Source organism: Oryza brachyantha, chromosome 9, assembly GCF_000231095.2.
Source record: "Oryza brachyantha chromosome 9, ObraRS2, whole genome shotgun sequence".
In the NCBI taxonomy this organism is placed as follows: Eukaryota; Viridiplantae; Streptophyta; class Magnoliopsida; order Poales; family Poaceae; genus Oryza; species Oryza brachyantha.
Window position 1 is genome coordinate 12,163,036 of NC_023171.2, and position 22,608 is coordinate 12,185,643.

At 42.4% G+C, this 22,608-nt stretch overlaps 3 protein-coding genes across 3 annotated transcripts; all 3 read right to left on the bottom strand.

Annotated features, from left to right (window-relative positions):
* Positions 1–317: 317 nt before the first annotated feature.
* LOC102706225 (beta-glucosidase 30) lies at positions 318–3,670 on the bottom strand. The gene is made up of 9 exons (XM_006661314.2): positions 3,348–3,670; positions 3,138–3,204; positions 2,980–3,038; positions 2,808–2,883; positions 2,633–2,710; positions 2,449–2,536; positions 1,522–2,143; positions 935–1,037; positions 318–821 (listed from the first exon to the last, which is right to left on the bottom strand). Exons 1-9 carry the CDS (start codon positions 3,471–3,473, stop codon positions 550–552), a joined length of 1,491 nt encoding a protein of 496 aa, XP_006661377.1. The 5' UTR covers positions 3,474–3,670; the 3' UTR covers positions 318–549.
* A 6,760-nt stretch (positions 3,671–10,430) lies between these two features.
* LOC102711561 (beta-glucosidase 30-like) lies at positions 10,431–14,408 on the bottom strand. Its single transcript, XM_006660708.1, has 9 exons — positions 14,245–14,408; positions 13,713–13,779; positions 13,507–13,565; positions 13,336–13,411; positions 13,007–13,084; positions 12,828–12,915; positions 11,492–12,116; positions 11,110–11,212; positions 10,431–10,922 (listed from the first exon to the last, which is right to left on the bottom strand). The coding sequence occupies exons 1-9, from the start codon at positions 14,380–14,382 to the stop codon at positions 10,648–10,650; spliced, it is 1,509 nt and encodes a 502-aa protein (XP_006660771.1). The 5' UTR covers positions 14,383–14,408; the 3' UTR covers positions 10,431–10,647.
* Positions 14,409–18,212: 3,804 nt separating this feature from the next.
* Positions 18,213–21,578, bottom strand: LOC102712006 (squamosa promoter-binding-like protein 17). The gene is made up of 3 exons (XM_006660710.2): positions 21,232–21,578; positions 19,273–19,409; positions 18,213–19,181 (listed from the first exon to the last, which is right to left on the bottom strand). The coding sequence occupies exons 1-3, from the start codon at positions 21,576–21,578 to the stop codon at positions 18,487–18,489; spliced, it is 1,179 nt and encodes a 392-aa protein (XP_006660773.2). The 3' UTR covers positions 18,213–18,486.
* Positions 21,579–22,608: the final 1,030 nt, after the last annotated feature.

Consider the following 22,608-nt stretch of genomic DNA (forward strand, 5'->3'; position numbering starts at 1 on the left):
CGGGGAGCACCTGATCTATTCCGCGTCTAGGTATTGGAGCTAGTCACGACGGGGTTAAGGAGGTGTATCCTGTGTTGGATTGCTAGACAGAGAATTTAATGGGCAATCTTAGCCATTTGATGGGAGGATCTAATGGCTGTGGTGCCAAATGGGAAAATCCGTGGACGTTTTGTTGGGTGCATCTAAGAAAAATCCAACTCCTTCTTTTTTATATTATTATAGATAATAATAGCGATTGATTAATTCCGTCCTCATTAATTGTTCTGAAGAGTACGCACCACCTAATTGGCTAATTTGGTTAAGAACTTGACACTGTCTGACAGGAAGCATTATCATTATTTCTTATTATCTGGCTCAACATTGGATCAACCAGCACCAATCATGCACATGCTCACAAGAGTAACAACTGGAACATACCCCGCCATATATCGATCGGCCGTTGTCACTGATGCACAAATCACATACTAATTAACCGGCTGAAGAACAAGTTCGGCCGGATCGCCGGTCTGATCCATCAATGGAGGTCGCATGCACGCTAGCCTAGCCCAGCTACGGCCTCTTGAGGAAGTCGGCGATCCAGTAGCTGGACTGCTTGCGGTAGCGCTTGAGCGTGCGGCGGTCGACGTAGACGAGGCCGAAGCGGTCGAGGTAGCCGTCGCCCCACTCAAAGCAGTCCATGAACGTCCACGTGAAGTACCCCTTCACGTTCACGCCATTTCTAATGGCGTGCTTGATGAACTGGAGATGCTTGGAGTGGAACGAGATCCTGTGCCCGTCCTTGAGCGCCTCTGGCACGGTGCTGTTGTTGCCCTCGTCGATGCCTGGATGTACGTCCGTTATTCGCATGAGATTTGCTCCAGTCTAATAAAAAGTATCTCGACATATCGATACCTCGTGTTACTAAATCGTTGTAAGATTCACAATATGTTTTTACCGTTTTCTGTAACATAGATGACCGGGTTGTTGTACCTCCTCTTTGTGTAGAGCAAGAGCTCGCGAAGACCCGGCGGGTAGTTGAAGAAGATCGGTGTAAATTCCTAGTAATAATGCATGGCAGGAAAATAGTCATGTCAAGATATTGTCAGTGAAGCACGTAGCAAGAATGGATTGTGGTGCTTGTAGGATCGTAAAGGGTCTTTCTCATCTAAAAACTAGCCATTAAGGTGAAGACTCCCTCACTTATATCTCAGATCATTTATCCTTCCACAAGCAATGTGTGGCTATTCAACAATCTCTCCTTTAGTAACATTGGTGGCCCTAGGTCCCACATATACCCACAATTCATCAGACCTTCATAAACTGTGTCCATCGGGCAAAAAATGTTAAACTAGCCAGACTCTTATATCAATTGTAGAATTGTAAAGAGCATTTCTCACCCTAAAAGCTAGCAATTGAGATGATGAGCTTCTCCGCTTATATCTTAGATCCTTTATCCTTCCGCACCCATGTGGTACTATTTAACCATGCCTATATGTGCACACACATATGTTATCTGTTTTTTTTTCTCGAAACATATATTACCTGTGGACCGATGGGTTTGCCGTTACGGAAGCCGGAGGTGTTGGCGCGGCTGTCGACGTCGTAGGAGAGCTCGTTGGAGCTCGGCGGGGGCACGCTCTTGGCGTAGTAGGTGGTGTAGTAGTTGACGCCGATGAAGTCGTAGGAGCCCCTCACCATCGCCGACTGCTCCGGCGTGAACGTCGGCAGCCGGTCGCCGAGCCACCCGCGCATGGTGCCCGGGTAGTCGCCGTGCACGACGGGGTCCATGAACCACCCGAAGATGAAGTCCAGGCTCCGCTGCACGGCGGCGCGGTCGGCGGCGGTGTCGCTGTACGGCACGAACCAGTGCGTCACCACCACCATGCCGATCTGCCCCTTCTGCGCCGGCTGGTACCTGGCGCGGTAGAGCCGGACGGCGGCGGCGTGGGAGAGGTGGATGTGGTGCGCCACCGTGTAGGGCTCCCGGCTGGAGTCGCCGGCGCCGCACGACTTGGAGACGTAGGGGGAGCACCGCCCCGGCGCGAACACACCCTTGCCGTAGCCGTAGGCGCTGTACGTGAATGGCTCGTTGAACGTCGTCCAGTACTTGACGCGGTCTCCGAACTCGCGGAAGCACACCTCGGCGAAGTCCACGTAGTCCTTGCTGCATATGCAATGGAGTACTCTCATTTTTTTATAATCTAAATTTTAAATTTTTAACTTTAAATTTAAAATTGATTTGAGGATTTTTTTATCGAAATTTATTTGTCAGCATTGCCTTTTAAATCATTAAGAACACATATATAAAAATTTAATTCATAAATTATTTTTAATTTATAAATATTCCGTTTCGTTTATTCCTCCAATAATCCAAAAGGTAGGCAGCCAAGCTCTCGTTGAGAACGTATCGAAGAACCGTAAAATCACTCTTCCAGAAACGAGTTTGTGAAAATTAAGTATGCAACGTACACTATGTCTTCGCTGAGAAAGCCTCCGTATTTGCTTTCCAGAGCCTGTGGGGTGTCCCAGTGGAAAATGGTGACAAATGGGATCAACCCTGTTGACAAAGAATTCTTGTCACAGTTGGCCTTTTGTTTTTGCCAAGCTGACAGATCTGAAATGCAGAATGCTGATTAGTGATTAGTGAGATTACCTTTGGCTATGACCTCATCGATCAGGCTGTTGTAGAAAGCCACCCCTTCTTTGTTTATTCCTCCACTCAAGGACCCATCTGCAGGAATTACACGTATGGTAGTGACTATGTGATCATATACTCTGATGAACAACAATATGGTGGAGCATTTGAGGTATCAAGCTTTGCAACTCACTTGGCAGGATCCTGGTCCACGAAATGGAGAACCGGAAGGCATCCATGTTCATGTCCGTCAGGAGGTTCACATCCTCCTGAAATTTCGATCAGATTTGTCAAAACGATGGCCCATTTCAGATAATATAATTCAGGCACTCGATGCAAATCATCGCTAGTCAATTAAAGGTCACCTTGTATCGGTGATAGAAGTCATTTGCCACATCTCCAGTATCATTGTTCATAATTTTACCTGCAGCCGTGGATTCGTAAATCTGCTTGTCAGAGAACTGCAAAACGAAGCTATCTATGGGCGATGGATATAGTAATACAAGCATAGATCCAAACTAACCTGGAATGTGAGTAAAGGTGTCCCAGATACTAGGACCTCTGCCCCCTTCTTTGTAGGCGCCCTCATACTGCAAGTAATCAAAACCAATCCAAGATACACTGATGAGTATATATCCAGCTACAAATTATATGAGCAACAGACACACACATGAAAAATTCAGAAGCAGTGCGACAACTGATATCGAGTTTCAGAACTCGAGCATGCACACACCTGATAAGCAGCTGAACCTGTGCCAAAGATGAAGTCCTTGGGGAAGCTGTACCGGCTAAACTTCGCGTAAGCACCATTGCAGAACAGGGCTCCCAAGAGCAAGGTGAAAAGGAGTCGTCTTCCCATTCTGAACCCCGTTCCAGTGATAGAAATTGGGTTCAGAATGAGCCAGCTGAATAGCCTGAATTTATAGAGGAGTGAACTGGAGTTGATTGATGCACTGCATGCAGTGGCTGGCGACACTCCCAGCGATTGCTTGATTGGGTCTAATCCTCATCAGTGCAGTGTCTTCTCTGCACACATGGTAGCTGGCGTAATGGGGATATCGCCAATAACGATCGATGAAGAGGAGGAAGTTGGGAGAGGCTGCCGAAATCCTCACGAGGAATTGTTTATCTCACACATGAGGCGCATGCTGAACATATCTCTATCTTATAAATTTCATTTTATCTGTTTTGCACTTTTACTCTTTTTATAAGATCAGTGGAACCGGCTCAATTTCACTAGTTGAACTAATATTTTGAAATTAATACGAAAGAGCAAGAATAAAAGCTCATTCTGTGATGCAACATTGTGTGGAGGATTTGTACAAATGATGCGCAAAGTACAGTGTAGGCGGTCAGGAATCGCAGTTTTGGTGGGGTGTGGTGGGTCATCGAGCTGTATGTATGGTATGGGAAAGAATTCAATGCAATAAAGATAACACACAAATAAGATTGGATCTACAACCAAACCGATGATATAAATAGATGCTTTAGTTGCTCACAAGGTTGCATTTTTTTTTTGCAAATACATATAAATGCAACCGCTTATATAGTTATATACATACACACACTTATCCTTATGAACGTAGACCCATATTGGCATATTCTCTCTATATATGTAGCTTTGAAATACTAGCCTCACAAATCGTTGAGATTGACGAAGTTAACATGAACATCTTGTTATTGACAGGTGCACTAAATTAGCGCTAAATGTGAATTGCCATGACGAACTAGGATGTGCACGAGCAAGTTCTACCATAAGGACACGTACAAAGGGCTCTCGTTGTTGCCTCTATCGATGCACGCTCACTAACGTGGAAGAGAGAGAGGATACGAGAGAGAAAAATGGTTGTTTTGCATGGAGTCAGCAAAACATCGACTCCTGACGCATAAAACGAGGAGACAACCAAAAAATCTGCTTTGTACGTGTGCTGACTCTAATCAGAGACGCTGATCAGATAGAATACGAACATAAAATTAATTAGCCTGTAATTATGAAGAGTCAGCTTGAAAAACTATCTATTGTATGAGGAGTTTTTTTTCTGCTGATGTAGTTTGATAAAGAGTCTATAATAAACTCTATCATTGAACATGCCCTAAGAAACATGACCAATTGAGGCATGCTCCCTTGTGAGAAGGTTACAGGTTTGATTATGAAAGAGGAAGGGATACATCGGACTTGATTTTGAGGTTTGCTACAAAAGAAACTACCGAGGGGATGAAGTTGCCATATGTTTGAGACTACGGTGATGGAAATTTTTGTGAAGTATGGGGTAGATGTCTATTAGTACACTTTGTGCTTAAGTATTTTTATTAGGCTTGCATTTTTTTGAATATACGTGATATTTTTATTAGCTTTGTTTATTCTAAACTAGGACTACTGATTTATAATAATGAATGGTTGAGTGCAGAGAAGTCGGAACAAATCTGTTTTTTTATCTTAAAAATATGATTTTTTTTTTAAGATACACTCGATGACTGTGAGTAATCCATTGTTTTGGATCTAATTGATCTGATTTTATTATACTACGCTAGTGGTATTTGCAGTAGAAATTTTATACGGGTAAAATTAGACCTAAAATATGTAACATTATAATAAATTTGAGTATCATATATCATGTTAAAATAGATGAATTGATAAATATACCTTACCAAAATTTTAAATAAATTATTTAATATATTTTTTAAAAAAATACATAGTCAGATTTAATATTTACTGTGCTGCTACCGCTAGTAGCGGAAGCCGGAAGGTAGCTAAAACTGTCCTCAAAAGATACAAGTTTTTCTGTACTGTCATTATGCACTGGGCAGGGGGAAATGAAATTCGGTTATTTATCTAATTTAGACAAGGCTAAAATAAGCTCTATATTTTCACCCAGGAAGCTGTGAATAAAAAAATATAAACTATTAATCATGTATAACAGTATAGGTTTGTACTAGAGTATTGCTACAACCGCATCATAAACCAAAATGTGTTTTCAGAAACAATAACATAGGAGTTTCCTATCAAACATAATTGTACTTTCAGCTTAAACTATAGTGATTGAAATCTGATTATTTGTGCAATAAACATCAAGTCGGATTTGTGTTGATCTCTTCCTCGTTCTTTCTGAAGAATACCCACTACCTAATTCGGTTGCCCTTCTGAAACTGAGATTCTGGAGTTAGCGTATATGCATGCTTGGGAATAATTGGCTAGTTCATTGCAACAACGAAAATAGCAATAAAAAAAAAGTTATGGTCGCACTCAAATATAATGGATTTGACTGGAATATCATAGAGGTGAAGGTTCAGATACGCACATCTGAGACCGTACGTCTGATATATTTATGCAAAGGACACCAAATTGCATGAGTTTGACGTAAGTAACACATTTGTATGCTCTAGGCCTGCTCTGCAGGTTTATGCTACTATAACATCCATATTCAATTTTTGAAGTTTAGAACTTAATTGTTTCGTGCTGTCTTATAGAAGCCACATTCAATTTTGAAGGATAAAACATGGGCTTTTATTATTTTTTTTACATTTTCTATAAAAAAAACATGGGTTTTTTTACCATTCTTAAAAATTACAAAATTACAAGTGTCATGGAATAAAGGGTGCAGGAGAAATCTAAAGGCGATCAATCACCTGTTCAGAGAATGCCCGACTTCACACAGGGATGGTGGCAAGTTGGTCGGTGGATAATCAAAGGTTAACTCTAGAGCATTTTACCCATCCTTAGCAGAGGTACTAAGGGGATGTTTGTTTCTAGGGGCTTTTAGCCCCTAGTCACATATGGTCTATAAATAAAACCCATGTATAATCTTGGACTAATCCGTGAGACGAATCTAATGAGCCTAATTAATCCATGATTAATGTATGTGATGCTACAGTAAACATTTGCTAATTATGGATTAATTAGGCTCAAAAAATTCGTCTCGTGGATTAGCTCACATTTATGAAATTAGTTTTTTGATTAGTCCATATTTAATACTTCAAATTAGTATCCAAACATCCGATGTGATGGGCCTAAAAAGTTTAGTCCCATCTAAACAATCTCTAAATTTTATATAGAAAATAGTGGTACCTCCTCAAGAATGGAAAAAATGCTCTTAACTTTAACTTAATTAAATAAACTAAATATTATTATAAAGTAAAACTTAATTTATTTTGCTGAATTAGCGACCAAATAAATTACCGGCGAGGCGACATGCACCCATTCCTAATTTCACAGCAAAACTGGGCCGGTATTTGCAGTAGACTCAAGCTCAACCGGACGCCATGCCAAACATGCGACGAGCCAACCCAGGGCTGGTGGGACAAGCGGAAGAGAAAAGCGTTATGTGCTGTGGGAGATTTGTCGTGAACGCCGAACAGAACAACAGAGTTTTCAGAAAAATTAACGACACGGCCGCTCATATCACATAGACCTCAAAACTGACGAGCTTCAGGATATGGAGCACGGATGGGTGGCTGGTGCAGACAGCGTTCGTTTGTGCGAGAGTAAGTTATCCTACTCCAACATGGAAAACATAGCAATAGATTACTATACAATTAATTAATTATTAATTATTAAAAATATAAAGTAGATTAGTATGATTTTTAGAATAACTTTCCTATAGAAAAATTTTACAAAAAATACACCGTTTAGTAATTCGGGAAGCGTACGCATAGAAAACGAGGGAGATAAGTTAACTTAGGGAGGAGGACGAACCCGGCCTCAGTAGGAGTGGCAAAAATCTTCTGGATTTTGGACCTTTAGGATGTTGCAAGGATTTTGCACGTATGTTTTTCGAATGATTAAATGTCATGTTTTTTTAAGTTTATATATAGAAGTGGATAGATTTAACTTTAGAGTAGCAATTCCATAGTTTATATTATTAAATAGCCGTTAGAAAATATAAAATTATTTATCTTTCGTCTACGAGGAACAGCATCTTTGTTTTTTTATAGCTAAAAAGCTTTCCCTGAGGACCATGTGTAGTGCTTCCCTGCTTTAATATAGCGCCAGCTCAAGCAGTCAAGCTATCTAGGTTTCAAAAAGAAACAGGAAGTACGGACGTATTAACTATAGTTTTTTCACTCTTTCACGAATTTTCGGTTATGATTTTCTGTTCCAAAAGTCAGCTAAAGTACAGAATCTTTCTTTTGAATAGTCAAGTGAACACTTATACTAATTCGACCATTTCTCTACCATCTTTATATTCATTAAAAGAGTAATTTTACTATTCTTGAGAATATTAGAAGGTACCACTATTTTTTATATAAAATTTAGTACTCTCGATACCTTAGGTACCTTAGATAATAAATTTTACATAGAAAACAGTTCTACCTATGAGAAGAATACTCTCATTTAAAATATTCAATCATTCCCTAACCTTGTTCTGATTGGTTCCATACCTTGACCAGGTCGTTGTGTTCCTTTCCAAGCCGCCTCAAACGGTGATTTTCTGGTAAAAGACAATTTCTATGCAAAATTCTCGTCTATTTTTTCTAATACAAAATTTTAAAGTTGTAATAGTTGAACCGTTTGTTTATATCATTAAATAACTATCATCGAAGAAAGAAATTTAAAAGTGACTTCTAGTAAAATTTAGCTATTTGCCACTATTACGGTTAAGTAACAAAACCGAAGCGTTGCAAGAGCCATTAAACTCTACGATAAAATGTTAAAAGCGTTCCTCTTGCGACAGCCCATGTCATCTACTCCCTATGTCCCGTACTACAAGACGTGTGTGCAATCATATATTAATTAGCATATATATATTTTTTTAAATGTAATTAATTTTAAATGCTTCGCTACCAAAACATTCAACTATGTTTCATACATGCATACATATACCTAATGATATTTTCTTTATTTGTGCCGGTGGCAATGGGAGTATTACTGTGTTACTCGTCGCACCCCGTCCCTCACATGTGCTGGTGTGTTGCCGACTTTGTCGCAACGGTCTTTTGCCTGTGCGTTACTCTGCGATGGCCTAGCGAGCCAGGCATGCTGCGGATTTGGGCTTTCTGCGATGGCCCAGCTAGCCTGGATTTCAGGCATCTGCCTACTGGGCTGGCCCATGATGGTAGAATCGAAGTCTAGCTCATCGTAATTTTTTTTTTAGATTTGGGGTTATTTCATCGTAATTTATTTTTTGCCAATGTTGTTATAGATTGCTGCTATGAGATGACATATTGACGTCTAAGATTATTCACAGGACTTTTTTATTATATCTCAAGATACAATATATCTCAAGATATCATAATTTTTACACTAAAAGATATGATACTTTAAGTTACTTTTTCAAGGACAGTAAAAACTCTTATTCAAACTAAAAGATCCTTATTTGAGTGGTTTTTTTTAGAGGAGAGGGAATACCCTCACTCCCACGTTGCAAAGTATTTCATTTCCCCGAAACATCACACGGAGCAGCCTACCTTCCCCTAATCATAGAACGCGTGGGCAAATCCAATAACAATCGGAGCCTGCACACAGCGAGATCGCGATACCTTCCTGCGGATTGTTGAGCTCCGATATATCCCCTTGCCCGGTTGGCTTGGCTGCCCCCGCAATCAACTTGCAATTTATCAGCACACTGTACACCGATCGACCGATACTGCGTTGCTACTGTTCACTAGCAAATTAGCTAGCTCAATATACTAGGGTGTCACTTGCTTACTTGTCCCGTGTTTTAAACTGAGTTTAAGATGTTACGGGTTTATGTGTTTGGATCGGCATGAATATAAAATATATGATGAAAACAAGTAAACTATAGCCAAAAAAAGTTCTGTTCTCTATAACTCAACTCTGCCCATGTATATATATTAAAAATTAGAGTTCTTTTTAATATTCTTGAAAAAACGCCCCAAGATACCATATTATTTTTAGTGTAAAATTTAGTATCTCAAAGTACGATCTAACTTGAGGTACTATAATTTTACAATAAAATTTTTGATATCTTAACGTACTTTTCAAGAATGATAAAAAAAACCTTAAGGATTATATTTCAGTAAGCCATGTTACTAGATTCTAGGCAAGCGTTGTCGTTTTGTTTTTAATAAGCATAAACAAAATGATCTATTAATAATTCAAAATAATTTATAAATATAACTCTTATATACATATACTTAGCGATCTAAAAAAACTTAAAAATAAACTAAAATAAAAGGCTTTAAAATCGACTCATTTATAAGTTTTAAAATTTAAATTGTGATCTATATAAGCATAAACATAAAATAAAATAAGGAACTGAGAGAGAGAGAGAGAGGGGGGGGGGGGGGGGGGGGGAGGGACGGAGTCCATGGATGCACCAACTACGGACTACGGGCATGCGGCTACGTGGATCCTACGGGATAAACTGACGGGTGCTGTTACACTATTCACGTATATCTTCAATTTGAAAATAAATTACATTTAAAGTTACATTAAATGTTTATAGAGAGTTTGTTTTTATCAAAAGTTGTATAAGTTAGTCTTTCGGCTGGTTGAACCTCAAAACAGCTGTCAAAATTAATGTGCTATTGGCGTTCTTTGTGCGTTATTGAGGACCAGGGTAATTGTTTGTTTTTTTATGAGAACATAAAATGACTTTTTAGGCATTTATTATTTTAAATTTGAAAATAAATCATCCTAAGACATATTTTTAAATCGAAACTTGGTTGGACTGAACTATCACGCCACTAGAACATTAATGTCGCAAATATTACGTGACTCGTGTGGTAGGATACTGCTATCACACCTCATGATGGCATGGCATGGCCCAGTGCTTCAGATTTAAAATAAGTTTCTATAGAGTTTATTATTCAAAATAAAATAATTAAGGTAATAAAATATAATAATAATCCCTTATTCTCACGCATTGAGTAGTCTACACATAACACATTGCTCGACAGGGAGCATTATTGTTTCTTATTCATCTGGCTCAACACAACACTGGATCATAATCACCCAGCAGTGATGCACAAGTGCACAGTAAAAGTAGCACAGCACAATAAACCACGCCATCGATCGATCACCACCGATCAGTGCATCAGTGGAGACGATCGATCGATGGAGCGCTCGATCGTCAGCGGCGCCTGAGGAAGTCGGCGATCCAGTAGCTGGACTGCTTGCGGTGGCGCCTGAGGTTGTCCCGGCGGTCGACGAAGACGAGGCCGAAGCGGTCCGCGTAGCCGTCGCCCCACTCGAAGCAGTCCATGAACGTCCACGTGAAGTACCCCTTCACCCTCGCGCCGTCCCTGATGGCGTGGTTCACGAACTGCAGGTGCTTGGAGTGGAACGCGATCCTGTGCCCGTCCTTGAGCGCCTCCGGCACCGTGCTGTTGTTGCCCTCGTCGATGCCTGTGCCATTGTGTGTGTTACGCCGCGGATGGTGAATGACTCGGTGAATTTGAGCAGCACTTGTTCATTGAAGATGTGGAATAATTGGCAAGAAGGTACTGCCATTTTCTACGTCAAATTGCTCTTAACTAAATTAAGGTGGTGGATGAAGTTAGTAGAAAGTAGAACGACTGTGTGTTCTTATTACCATTTTCCGTGACGTACATCACAGGGTTATTGTACTTCCTCTTGGTGTAGAGCAGGAGCTCACGGAGACCCGGAGGGTAGTTGAAGAAGCTCGGTGTAAACTCCTGCAAGCACGCATCGATATTTAGTAATCTTTTTGGTTTGTGAGGGAAAAAAATTTAAACGGCGTATTTATAAACGAAAAATAATTATAAATAAAATTTTTATGTATATGTTCTTAGTGATCTAAAAACAAAGACAAAAATATAAACTACAATGAGAAAAAAACAAAATAAACTATATTAAAAATTAAATTTTGGTGTATAAGTATAAATAGAAACGAAAAGACGTGTGTGTGAATAAAACAGATGAATGTTGTTGTGCATTGTCACGTATACATGTACCTGTGGACCAATGGGTTTGCCGTCGCGGAAGCCGGTGGTGTTGGCGCGGCTGTCGGCTTCATAGGAGAGCAAGTTGGAGCTCGGCGGCGGCGCGCTCTTAGCGTAGTAGGTGGTGTAGTAGTTGACGCCGATGAAGTCGTAGGAGCCCTTCACCATCGCCGACTGCTCCGGCGTGAACGACGGCAGCCGGTCGCCGAGCCACCCGCGCATGGTGCCCGGGTAGTCGCCGTGCACGATGGGGTCCAGGAACCACCCCAGCATGAAGTCGATGCTCCGCTGCACGGCGCCGAGGTCGCCGGCGTCGGTCTCGTTGTACGGCACGAACCAGTGGGTCACCACCACGATGCCGATCTGCCCCTTCTGCGTCGGCTGGTACTTGGTCCGGTAGAGCTGGACGGCGGCGGCGTGGGAGAGGTGGATGTGGTGCGCCACCGTGTAGGGCTCGCGGCCGGAGTCGCCGGCGCCGCACGACGCGGAGACGTACGGGGAGCACCGCCCCGGCGCGAAGATGCCCTTGGCGTAGCCGTAGGCGCTGTACGTCAGGGGCTCGTTGAACGTGCTCCAGTACTTCACGCGGTCGCCGAACTCACGGAAGCAAACCTCCGCAAAGTCCAGGTAGTCGTTGCTGCGTATATTGAGTACGTGCCCACAAAATTAGGAGAAATTTTAAGTATCTTTAGGTGGTATCTACCCTTATATGAATCTATTAAGTATTAAGTATTAGAAAGTTTTGTACTACGAGAAACAGACGTAGTACCTCGGTTTTTTGACAAGAGATTGTCTTGTATATATAGGCCATTCATTCTATTTAAAATGATATGCAACTCTTACTAATTTATTTGTGATTTATTTTATTATTAAATATAAAATAAATCTAACTTGTATACATATATATTAATAAGACGAATGGTCAAACACATACACATTTACAAGTTAATGGTATCAAATATAAAAAATATCAGAGAAAATATATCTTTGAATCCAAGGTATTATGAATATCAAAGTTTGTATTAAAAAGGATATCTTTAAGTACCGTATAATTACTCCTAATTAGAGGATAAAGGATATCTTAAGTACTGTATAATTACTCTTAATTAGAGGATTTTCGTCAGGAGATTTAAAAAAAGAGATTTACTTCAGTCCAATAAAAAGTATCTCGAGGTACCGATATCTCATGGTACCAAATCGTTTTTGATCGTTGGATCTAATAATGCCCATCCTAAGCTATATCTAATGGTGAGAAACAACTTGATATCTTAAAGTACTTTTGTTGGACCGAAGCAAATCTCATGAAAAGAATTGTGCAGATTAAGTAGGCAAGAATGAACGTACGTACACAATGTTTTCACTAAGGAAGCCACCGTATTTGCTTTCCAGAGCCTGAGGCGTGTCCCAGTGGAAGATGGTGACAAATGGGATCAACCCTGTTGATACGTAGAAATTGTCAAAATTGGGTTATGCTTTTGCTTCTATGTGCTGCTGAAATAGCCAAGAAACGTCTATGATGATTATTACCTTTGACTATGACATAATCGATCAGGCCGTTGTAGAAAGCCACCCCTTCTTTGTTTATGCCTCCACTCAAGGACCCGTCTGCAGGAATTACACGTAGTGACTATGTGATCATATATCTGATGAGAGCAATTTTATAGTTCTTCAGAAGGTAATGGATGGTACTAAAATTTTATTGTAAAATTTGGTATCCCTTAGTATGTTAGGCACTAGAATGTATCAAATTTACATTAAAATTTTATTACATCTCAATACCTACTCAAATATGATAAAATTGCTCATCTGATGAATAATTTCTGGTAGCATGTGTGATTTCAAGCTCTGAGTCTCACTTGGCAGAATTCTGGTCCAGGCAATGGAGAACCGGAAGGCATCCATGTTCATGTCGGTGAGGAGGTCCACATCCTCCTGAAATTTTGATCAGATTTGTCAAAACATGGCCCATTTCAGAGCATTCAAACACCGGAAGTTAACTAACTCTTCCTAATTCATTGGAAGGTCACCTTGTATCTGTGGTAGAAGTCATTTGCTACATCGCCAGTATCATTGTTCAGAATTTTGCCTGCAGCCATGGATTGTTAAATTCTCACTGTCAGAACTGGAAGATGAAGCTAGCTGTGGCTAGTGTTACAAGCTCTGTGATGCTGCACTTCCTCACAGTTAATCTATTTCCGTTTTATTGTGGAGACGAGCATATATCCAAATTAACCTGGAATGTGAGAAAAGGTGTCCCATATGCTAGGACCTTTGCCCCCTTCTTGGTAGGCGCCCTCGTACTGCAAGGAATCAAAACCAAATCAAAAGATACTATGAGCATCCAGCTAGAATTTAGGCCATGTACAGTTTTCAAAATCTTTTCCTAAAAACATCATATCGAATCTTTTGATACCTAAATAAAGCATTAAATATACATAACCATTAAAACTAATTACACAGTTATAGAAAAAATCGTAAGACGAATCTTTTGAGCCTAATTAGTATATAATTAGCCATAAGTGCTACAGTAACCAATATATGGTAATGCCGTATTAATTAGACTCAAAAGATTCATCTCACAGTTTCAGACAAAATCTAAAATTTATTTTATAATTAGATTACGTTAAATACTAATACTTCACTGTACGTGTCGATAAAAAATTTAGTGACTAAATGCAGCCTTTGTATTATTAATACAACAAATTTCAGAAGTGTGACAACTGATATGACTTGAGCTCCAGAAATCAGAACTCCAACATGCACACCTGATAAGCTGCTGAGCCTGTGCCGAAGATGAAATCCTTGGGGAAGCTGTACCGGCTAAACTTTGCGTCAGCTGCATTGCAGAACAGAGCTCCTAAGAGCAAAGTGAAAAGGAGTTGTGTTCCCATTCTGATGCCCATTCCAGTGAGAGTTGGGACAGGAACGAGATAGCTGAACTGCCACCAGCAATTGCAGCTCCTAGGTATTTATAGAGCGACGTATTGGATTAAGCCTGGACAAGACTGTCCTCTCATTTTTTTACGTTATTTAAATAGCTAGTTATACAGTCCAGCGTCAAACACCGCATGCCACGTAGCAAACCCAGCAGCTTATATATATATATATATATATATATATATATATATATATATATATATATATATATATGGATGACCATCTAAAAAAGATCTCTATCCATATTATCTTGCACTCTAATAAATCATTCATATTTATTTTATTAATATTTTACAACCACCTACTCTTATGTTGATATTACTCTCTTCTCTTTTGATTAAATGTTGAAATATATATAGAGGAGATATAAAGTACATCTAAATTTGATGACATCTCTCATTTAGATGTTCATCCATTTTCATATGACAATAGAATGTATGATCTGCTGGCACATATTTTTTCTCTATATTATCTATTTCTAATATAAACGATGGGATATATGGGCTGGTAGGTTTGCTCTGACTAGACCAGCAACCAGCTGTCAGGGCTGTCAGTCCTCTTCCTCCTCAACTCTGTCTCGCCGCTGTTAAAGCTAGCCCGCACTGCACAGCAGTGGGGCTTCTCCTCTCTCGGTACAATAATCAACCCCTGAATTGGGAGATTCTCTTTCCTGCATACAACATGCAAGCCGCTGGCAGTGTCATCAGGTGTTTAGTTGGTGAAATAAAAATTTTTGCGTGTCACATCAAACGTTTGACCGGATATGATGTAGCATCTCTAAAACATGTAAGTTTAGCAATAGATTATCTTTGTCTTTGGGTTGGTGTTCCAAGTGGTTTTGTTGTTTAGAATCAAGTAGTAACATCTATAATAACTGGTTATAGCTACTTTGAAGCAAATAACAAAATAAATTTAATTATTTAAAAAATAAACAGCGACATGATTTTTTATAAGGCATATCAATATGATATATAAAATTTTAGAAATATGCAAATTCAAATTTAAACAAATTGTAACAAAACGAACAAAAGATGTACATTGCTATCATGCATGCAGTACTAGTAGAACACACCAGTAATAGCTCTGGGTTCTTTTCGTGCTGATCCTCATCAGTATGCAGCGTTTTTTCCAGCGTTAATTTCACAATAGCGACCGATGGCGACGAGGAAGACGGTGGAACACGTGCTGAAGTGCACACTTGAAATTGTTTATTACGCACACGTGGTGCACGCTGCATGATAGGGGCGATCGTTTCGTTTGATTTTTTTTCATGGAAAAGGCAATCCACATATTTACAAATAAAAAATAACTTAAGAATAAAGTGTTTTTAACTATCTAAAAATCAATGCTAAAAAATAAAATACGATGAGAAAACCCCCTAAAAACAACTCCAAATTTAAGATTGAAACTTCACATTTTAGCTTATAAGAGCATAAATATGATTGATTCTTTCTAAAAACTTTATTTATCTGTTTTATTTTTTAGAGTAGTGGAATTCGGTATAATCGCACTAGATCAATCGCTTGTAACAATAATATATATTGAAATTAATACATAATAACAAAAATAAAAGTTCATATTATAAAGCCATATTGCATTCACGTGTGAAAGTAGTGTATTTTGCAGGACAGCTATGAATTGTGGTGCAACACATGGAGAGCGGAATGAAAATGGATTGAGTAACAGGTACAGGCTAGAATCAGCTGAATGTCAAGCAAACGTCATATAGCTTCATTTGTAACAAAAGATTGGTTTTTCATGAGTTTAAGGGTATTAGATGGAGGCTTTCAAAAAAAAAAAAACTCCACGTTGGAAACCATGGCCGAATCACGGTCACTTGCATGTGCACGCGCGCTACAAACTGTAGCCTTGATGCCACGGCTGCCAACTTTCCCACCTCGCCACCGCGGGGGGCAGCGCCGCCTCCACGCGGTCGCCGCAGCAGCCGCAGCGAACCGTGTCGTGCCCGTTCCCGGCGCCCAGGGCGACGGCGTCCGCCTCCCGCATGACCTCCGCGGGCACGACGCAGAGGTTGCCCCCGCACCGCCGGCACACGCCGCGCACCCGGGTCGCCAGCGCCGCCTCCACCTGCCGGCACACCGGGTCGTCGTGGCGGCCCGCGGCCCGCAGCTCCACGTACCTCGCCGCGAGGCGCAGGTGCGCCACGGCACGGCGCCGGCGCGACATGGCCTCGGAGATGGGCGGCAGCCCGAGCGCCGCGCGGATGTCGTCCACGCCGGTGTCGATGCCGCGGCGGAGCTGCGTCGCGTCCACCCCGGACCACGACCACGCCCTGCCCATGTCGCCGCCGAAATCCATCGTGCTGTTGCTCTGTGGACGGTGTCACGCCGATTCATATGGTGCCACGAGGTGTTCGACCCCGGACCGAGGCGTGTGCCCGTGTTGGAGAAGGATTCGCATCCAGAGGAGGAAGAAGGAGACCAAGGCATGTCCGTATTCCTTTTTCGTACGGTGTTCCAGTCCGTACCGACGAACTGAACATGGAAGGTATGGCCGGCCGATCGGTACTCACTCCGGTCATCACCGAGCACTTGCCCGTGAGGCCTCACCGCCCGATCATACACCCCATCTTTCTTGTTATGCTTTTGCTTATAAGCTAAAATTTAAAATTTAAATTTAGAGTTATTTGAGATTATAAATTTAGAGTTGATTTTAAATAGAACGTATATGAAGGATATATATGTATGGTACGGTTCTATGGATAGATCTAGGTGTCCAGAAATCTTATAATGTAAAATGAAATGAGTTTAAGGGATTTTTGCAAATATATCCAGCTGCTGATTTGCACTATCCATCCGGCCGTTCATTACAAATCTAACGGTTAATATTAAGTAGGCTATGCCCGCATCAATCTGGTAAACGAGAGAAAGGGGAGGCAGGCGCGCACCTCTCTAGAGCGGGAGGCTTTGAATCCACCGGCGGGCGGAGCAGTCGCCGTCGTCGCTCCGCGAGCGGCAGGTCTTCGGCGTCGGAGAGGCCGGAAGGGGATTGGGCCGGGTCAATTTCCTTGGCCATCACCGCATTAACGTTTGAGCGGGAGGAAGCGGGGGCGGTGGAGTGATTATTAAGGTGAGATTTAGGCGAGGACGGCGGATTTGATCGCCGGTGGGAAACGTCGGATTGGATGCCGATGCGGCCGACATGCCAAATGGACTGGCCGGGCTGGCACGGCCCATTAGGCAGGCTCCCCGTAGCGGGCCGTGCCGATGCCACGTCTCAGCAGGTACTCGGGCCGTCAGGTGTCGGCACGTGGGCCCAGTAGCGGCCCGGCCAGCACGCTGGCCCGTCAGCTCAAACGGAGAGGGAACCGGAGCAAGCGAGAGGCAGGCGCGAGGGGGGAACGTGGTGGGCCGTGGGAGGTCGGAAGTGGGGCCACGGTAGGTGTGCTGGCGCAGGCACCAGTTGCCGCGTGGCTCATCAGACGGGAGGAGGACGCAACTTTTTTTGAAACCAGCAGCGGAGTAGCAGAGGAAGAAATGGGGAATCGAGGGCTTGAGAAGCAGTCATGGTAGAGATGAAAAATTGTGAGCTGGACTCTTGTAGATGTAACGGACGATCTGATCTAGGGAAAGAACAAATCGAACGGCTGGCAGCGGTGTAGGTAGAGTCAAACAGTAACGAACAGCGGTGGACGTATGTGGTTGGGAGCTACAGTAAAACAGTAACAAACCGTGCTGGAGGCCTGTGGTTGCGACTGCAAAAACTATAAATATCATATGATATGCAACAATCCAAGTAAGATTGAACACACACAGACACACCTCAAAACCAACTTAAGAAGAATCCAAGATTAAATTAACATAGTTCAAGTAAAACACATCAATACTCCCAGTTTATGGAGTTCTACAGGTAGTGGATCTCGGGTGTTCTGAGTTCATGGACACATCAGGCTCAACGAGAGGAAATTACTGGCCTAATCAGTTGAGAATTTCCTCTCCATCCTGAAATCCTAAATGGCAATGTTAACGAGCACAAAACCAGGGTAGCCAGCCAATGTTCCATGTCTCTTGGCATGATTGATCATAACGGTGTGGAAGAAGAAGTGGTCCTTACAGAGACCAGTTCATGGCATTGGTGGTGGAGTGGCTGAAGGCTCCGCTGCTGGAGCCGTGCTCGGTTTCCGGCCGGTTGGACGGCCCACTCCCCTGCAGTGCGAGCTCGAGCTCGCCGGAGAAATGGCGGCCGTGGTGGACAGAGCCCGGAGGAACCTCGCTCAATGCAATCCCATGTGGTGGCGGCAGCTGAACGTTCCTGGCGCCGTCATGGCCACGGCTGGAGCTGCCCCAGCCACTGCTCGCACCCATGTAGTTGCTCGCCATGACTGAGGGAGACACCGGGTTGGTCCCGCCTCCGAAGGCGCTGGCCGAGGACGACATTGCTGGGGACCGGCCGTTGTGGCTGCTGATGCTTTGGGTAGTATCCCATGGCTGAGTTGACAGAAGAGAGAGAGCACAGTTGGAGTCGGTGCTGACTCCCGCGAGGCATCCACCTGAGGTGAGCTCAAAGGCAGGGTGGTGGAGCATTGGCGCCCCAGCCGATGAGCCGCCATGGCTGCTGTAAGCATGGTGATCACCGTATCCCGCAACTGCGCTGCGGTGAGGGTGGAGTTCATGGCTCCCTTGCCACTGGATTGAACCAGACATGCGATCGCCTGGCTGAATAGTAGGCCACGCATCCCTCACGCTGCTTGGAACTCTTGGGTATGAGAAATCTACCACAAAGCTTCTGGACCTGCCTGACTCCTCTGAACCAAAAGTTGCAAGTGCAACACGTTAATACACTCATCTGAAGTGCAGGAGTTCAGAGAATCAAGATAAACGTGAGCTACATTTTACCATGAAAGGATGGGGCAAGCCGGCCAAAGCGAGAAGAATTAGCTCCAGGTGTCGGCTTTCTCCGACGTTCATTGTGACCCACAAGGCGTCTGCGGCAACTTTTCTTTTCTTGATCAAATTCAGGTAACTGGTGGAACCTGTTGTTTGAAGTGTCCAAATTAATTAGTGGATTCCACAGTAGTGCAACTGCAGGATATAATTTAATAAATAGCCTGTACCTATAAATAAAATGAGTTCCCCAAAAGAAGAATATTTTGTTAATTAAAAACAGTACACTGACAATGCGAAACAATAATCAAATTGCTCAACAAAAAAACACAGTGAAGACTATTTGTGGTGGATCTATTTCACCTTGTAGTGATCTTTACTTTAGAAAACTGCAAGCACATGAAAAGTAGCAGTGCCAACTCTGTAATCAAGAACCAGCTACACCTGCTGCTTATCTTAATACTTAGCGTGCATCAGACAAATAAATCAAACCACATGCCATGTGAAAAGCTGCGTCGATGCAAGCATAACAACTTTTTTTTAATCGTAGACTAATGTGTATTTGTTCTAAGTAGCAACACTAACCAAAGACACCCCTTTCATGATTAGATACACATACACCACGACCAGGAAAATAAAAAGGTTGGCTAGCCATGTGGACAGAGCACCTGTAATCATTCCCATAGTACTTTAGACGCACACAAAACACTTTAATTAGTACAACAATAGTCATATAAGGGATGCTTTATGTACAGAAGAGCGGATTTATAAATAACACAACAGTTAGAACCTTCTGTTTACTGGTAACACATATGTCCACAGCCTAACAAGCCACCACAACGTGTGAAATAGTATACACCCCCATCTTTTTCGTTTTTGCTTATGCTTATAAGCCAAAATTTGAATTTTCAACCTTAAATTTGAGTTGATTTTGAGGTATTTTTACCGAAGTTTATTTTCCAGCATTGACTTTTAGAACGCTAAGAATATGTATATAAAAGTTTTATTCATAAATTATTTATCGTTTGCAAATATGTCGTTTGGTTTTTTCCATGAAAAAGCCAAATAATCACCCCTTATGTATTTTTCCTGACAAATCATCAGTATCCGATATAGCAGATGATGTTACTTAATTTTAATTCTTTAGATCATGTAGCATATACACAAGTGTTTGTGTTCTAGTATGTATAACAAATGAAAACATATATAATTATTGTAGTAAGTACGTGGGATCTCCGATGAACCGTATGAGAATTATCGATTAACACGATCAACTAACTTCACTACCGCAGCCCAATTATAGTTTGCGGTAGCTACTATTTCATCTGATCTTGTTTTCCACCTCAATTTCCCTGCTGCCCTACTTCCATTTTGGGGCATTAAATAGTGCATAGTAGTACCAGTGTACTTAGCACCCCCATCCTTCATATCCTACCACACTAGAGAATAGAAGAAAAAAAAAGGAGATCTAGACTTACTATATGTGTGCTCCTCAGACAAGATATTCTGGATGGGCACTTTTGTGTCCCTTACTATTCTAGTCAGTTTCCACATGTCCAAATTTCATAAATTTGGTCATCGCTACCAACCAACCCAAACCAGCAGTGCACACAGGGCCTGAGATCTCCCAATCTGGTGAGGACAAAAGGGCGCGCAGTTCAGCCGGAATCGAACGTTGCTGCGTTTTTGCAAGTTGCAGAGGTTTTCGTTGTTTTCTTGTCCCAAATGCACAGCTGAGCTGAGCTGAGTGTCTGTGACTCGGGTTGCTCAGGTAGCCAAATCTACTGAAGGTTTTTGAATTTTGGCAGGAACCGGTTGAATCTACACGTATCACAGGTGGAACAGTGGAGGACATAGAGACAGTGGCTGGAGCTGGCCAAGATGCGAGACCCAGTGGCCACCGGCCGGCCGGCCGGGTGGGATGGGATGCTCGACGACGGGGAGGAGGAGGAAGAGGTGGGTCGCTTTTACCTGCTGCACTGTTGGCAGAAGCGCTGCTCGAGGCCGGCGACGACGACGATGGGCTCCTTGGCGTGCGTGTAGCACACCTTGTGGCGGCAGTAGTACGGCTTGGCGCCGGTCAGATCCACGCCGCACCCCTCCACCTGGCACCTCGGCGGCGGTGGCGGCGGAGGGGGGGCCGTCGCCACGCCCTTGCCCTTCCTGCTGCTGCTGCCGCCGCCGCCCGACGACGACGGCTCCACCGCCGCGCTCCCGCTCCCGCCAGCCGCTGCGTCCTGCTCGAAGTAGATCTTCTTGCCGAACTTGAGCCCGTGGACATCGTCACCCCCACCACTGCTACTGCCGCCGGTCGCCATTGCGGCAGGCCGTCCCTCGCTTAGCTAGCTAGCTTCTTTCTTTCTTTTTATTGCCGCGCGCCTCCCCTCTCTAAAGAGGGGGAGCAAGCCAGCGAGCGGGTGCGAGTGGAATGGAAGGCGGCGAGGGAGCGAAGCGAAGCTGGGCTAGGGGGAGCGGCGACAACAGCGGTGGCACCTCCTTAAAATATAAATCTTGCAGTGCGTGCGTGCAGCTGATGCTACCTGCTGCTTGTGTACTCCAGTTGTGTCACGCACTAGTGCACGAGTACTACTACTGCTGGCTGTCACACTATTCTTCAAAAAGCTCAAAGCTGCCCGCAATACCCTAAGAGCAAGTATAATACGAGAGTGTAAGGTGGCTAAATGGTTATACGGATAAGAGGGAGGAGAGAGATAAAAAAGTAGGGTGTAATTCTATATTCAGCTTAGACACCAGAACCAAAAAACTATGTGAAAGAAACATGCGGGTTATGTATTAATGATAAAGAGCTAACTACTGTATAAGTGGACTAAGAGTAAATTAAAAAAATCTTATAGCCAGCTTGTTGGTTATATTATTAGCCTTGCTCTAACACTAGCTACTAGTTCTCATGTTTTGGGAAATGCGGCTCAGTTATGTCCCTAAAATATAAATATTTTTAGCTTATCTGGTACTCATCAGTCCCAAAATAAAGTAAACTTTTAATCATTTGTGTCCAGCGTTTGACCATCCGTCTTATTTAAATTTTTTTAAGAAATTTTAAAAAATTAGTCACACATAAAATATTATTTATGATTTATCGTCTAACAAAAACAAAAATATTAATCGTAAAAGTTTTTTGAACATGACAAAGCGTTGAGATTAAAGTAAAATATTAATTTATTTTAGAAAGGAAAGAGCAGAGATTAAGGGGTGTCTTTTATGTATTTTATAAAAAACCAAATATTATATTCAAAGAATAATTTATAAATAAAATCGTGTTGACGATCACATCGATGCGAGGGCGGGCTGTTTAGACGTAGGAACTTTTTTTAATCCCTTGTCATATCG

Coding starts and splice junctions, on each gene's coding strand:
- LOC102711561 (XM_006660708.1), bottom strand. CDS start 14,382: ATGGGCATCAGAATGGGAACACAACTCCTTTTCACTTTGCTCTTAGGA. Junction 12,916..13,006: donor CGATTATGTCATAGTCAAAG/GTAATAATCATC, acceptor ACGTATCAACAG/GGTTGATCCCATTTGTCACC. Junction 11,213..11,491: donor GCAAACCCATTGGTCCACAG/GTACATGTATAC, acceptor GCGTGCTTGCAG/GAGTTTACACCGAGCTTCTT.
- LOC102712006 (XM_006660710.2), bottom strand. CDS start 21,578: ATGGCGACCGGCGGCAGTAGCAGTGGTGGGGGTGACGATGTCCACGGG. Junction 19,410..21,231: donor TTCTGCCAACAGTGCAGCAG/GTAAAAGCGACC, acceptor TTCAAACAACAG/GTTCCACCAGTTACCTGAAT. Junction 19,182..19,272: donor GCTTGCCCCATCCTTTCATG/GTAAAATGTAGC, acceptor CTTTTGGTTCAG/AGGAGTCAGGCAGGTCCAGA.
- LOC102706225 (XM_006661314.2), bottom strand. CDS start 3,473: ATGGGAAGACGACTCCTTTTCACCTTGCTCTTGGGAGCCCTGTTCTGC. Junction 3,039..3,137: donor CACCTTTACTCACATTCCAG/GTTAGTTTGGAT, acceptor CCACGGCTGCAG/GTAAAATTATGAACAATGAT. Junction 1,038..1,521: donor GCAAACCCATCGGTCCACAG/GTAATATATGTT, acceptor CATTATTACTAG/GAATTTACACCGATCTTCTT.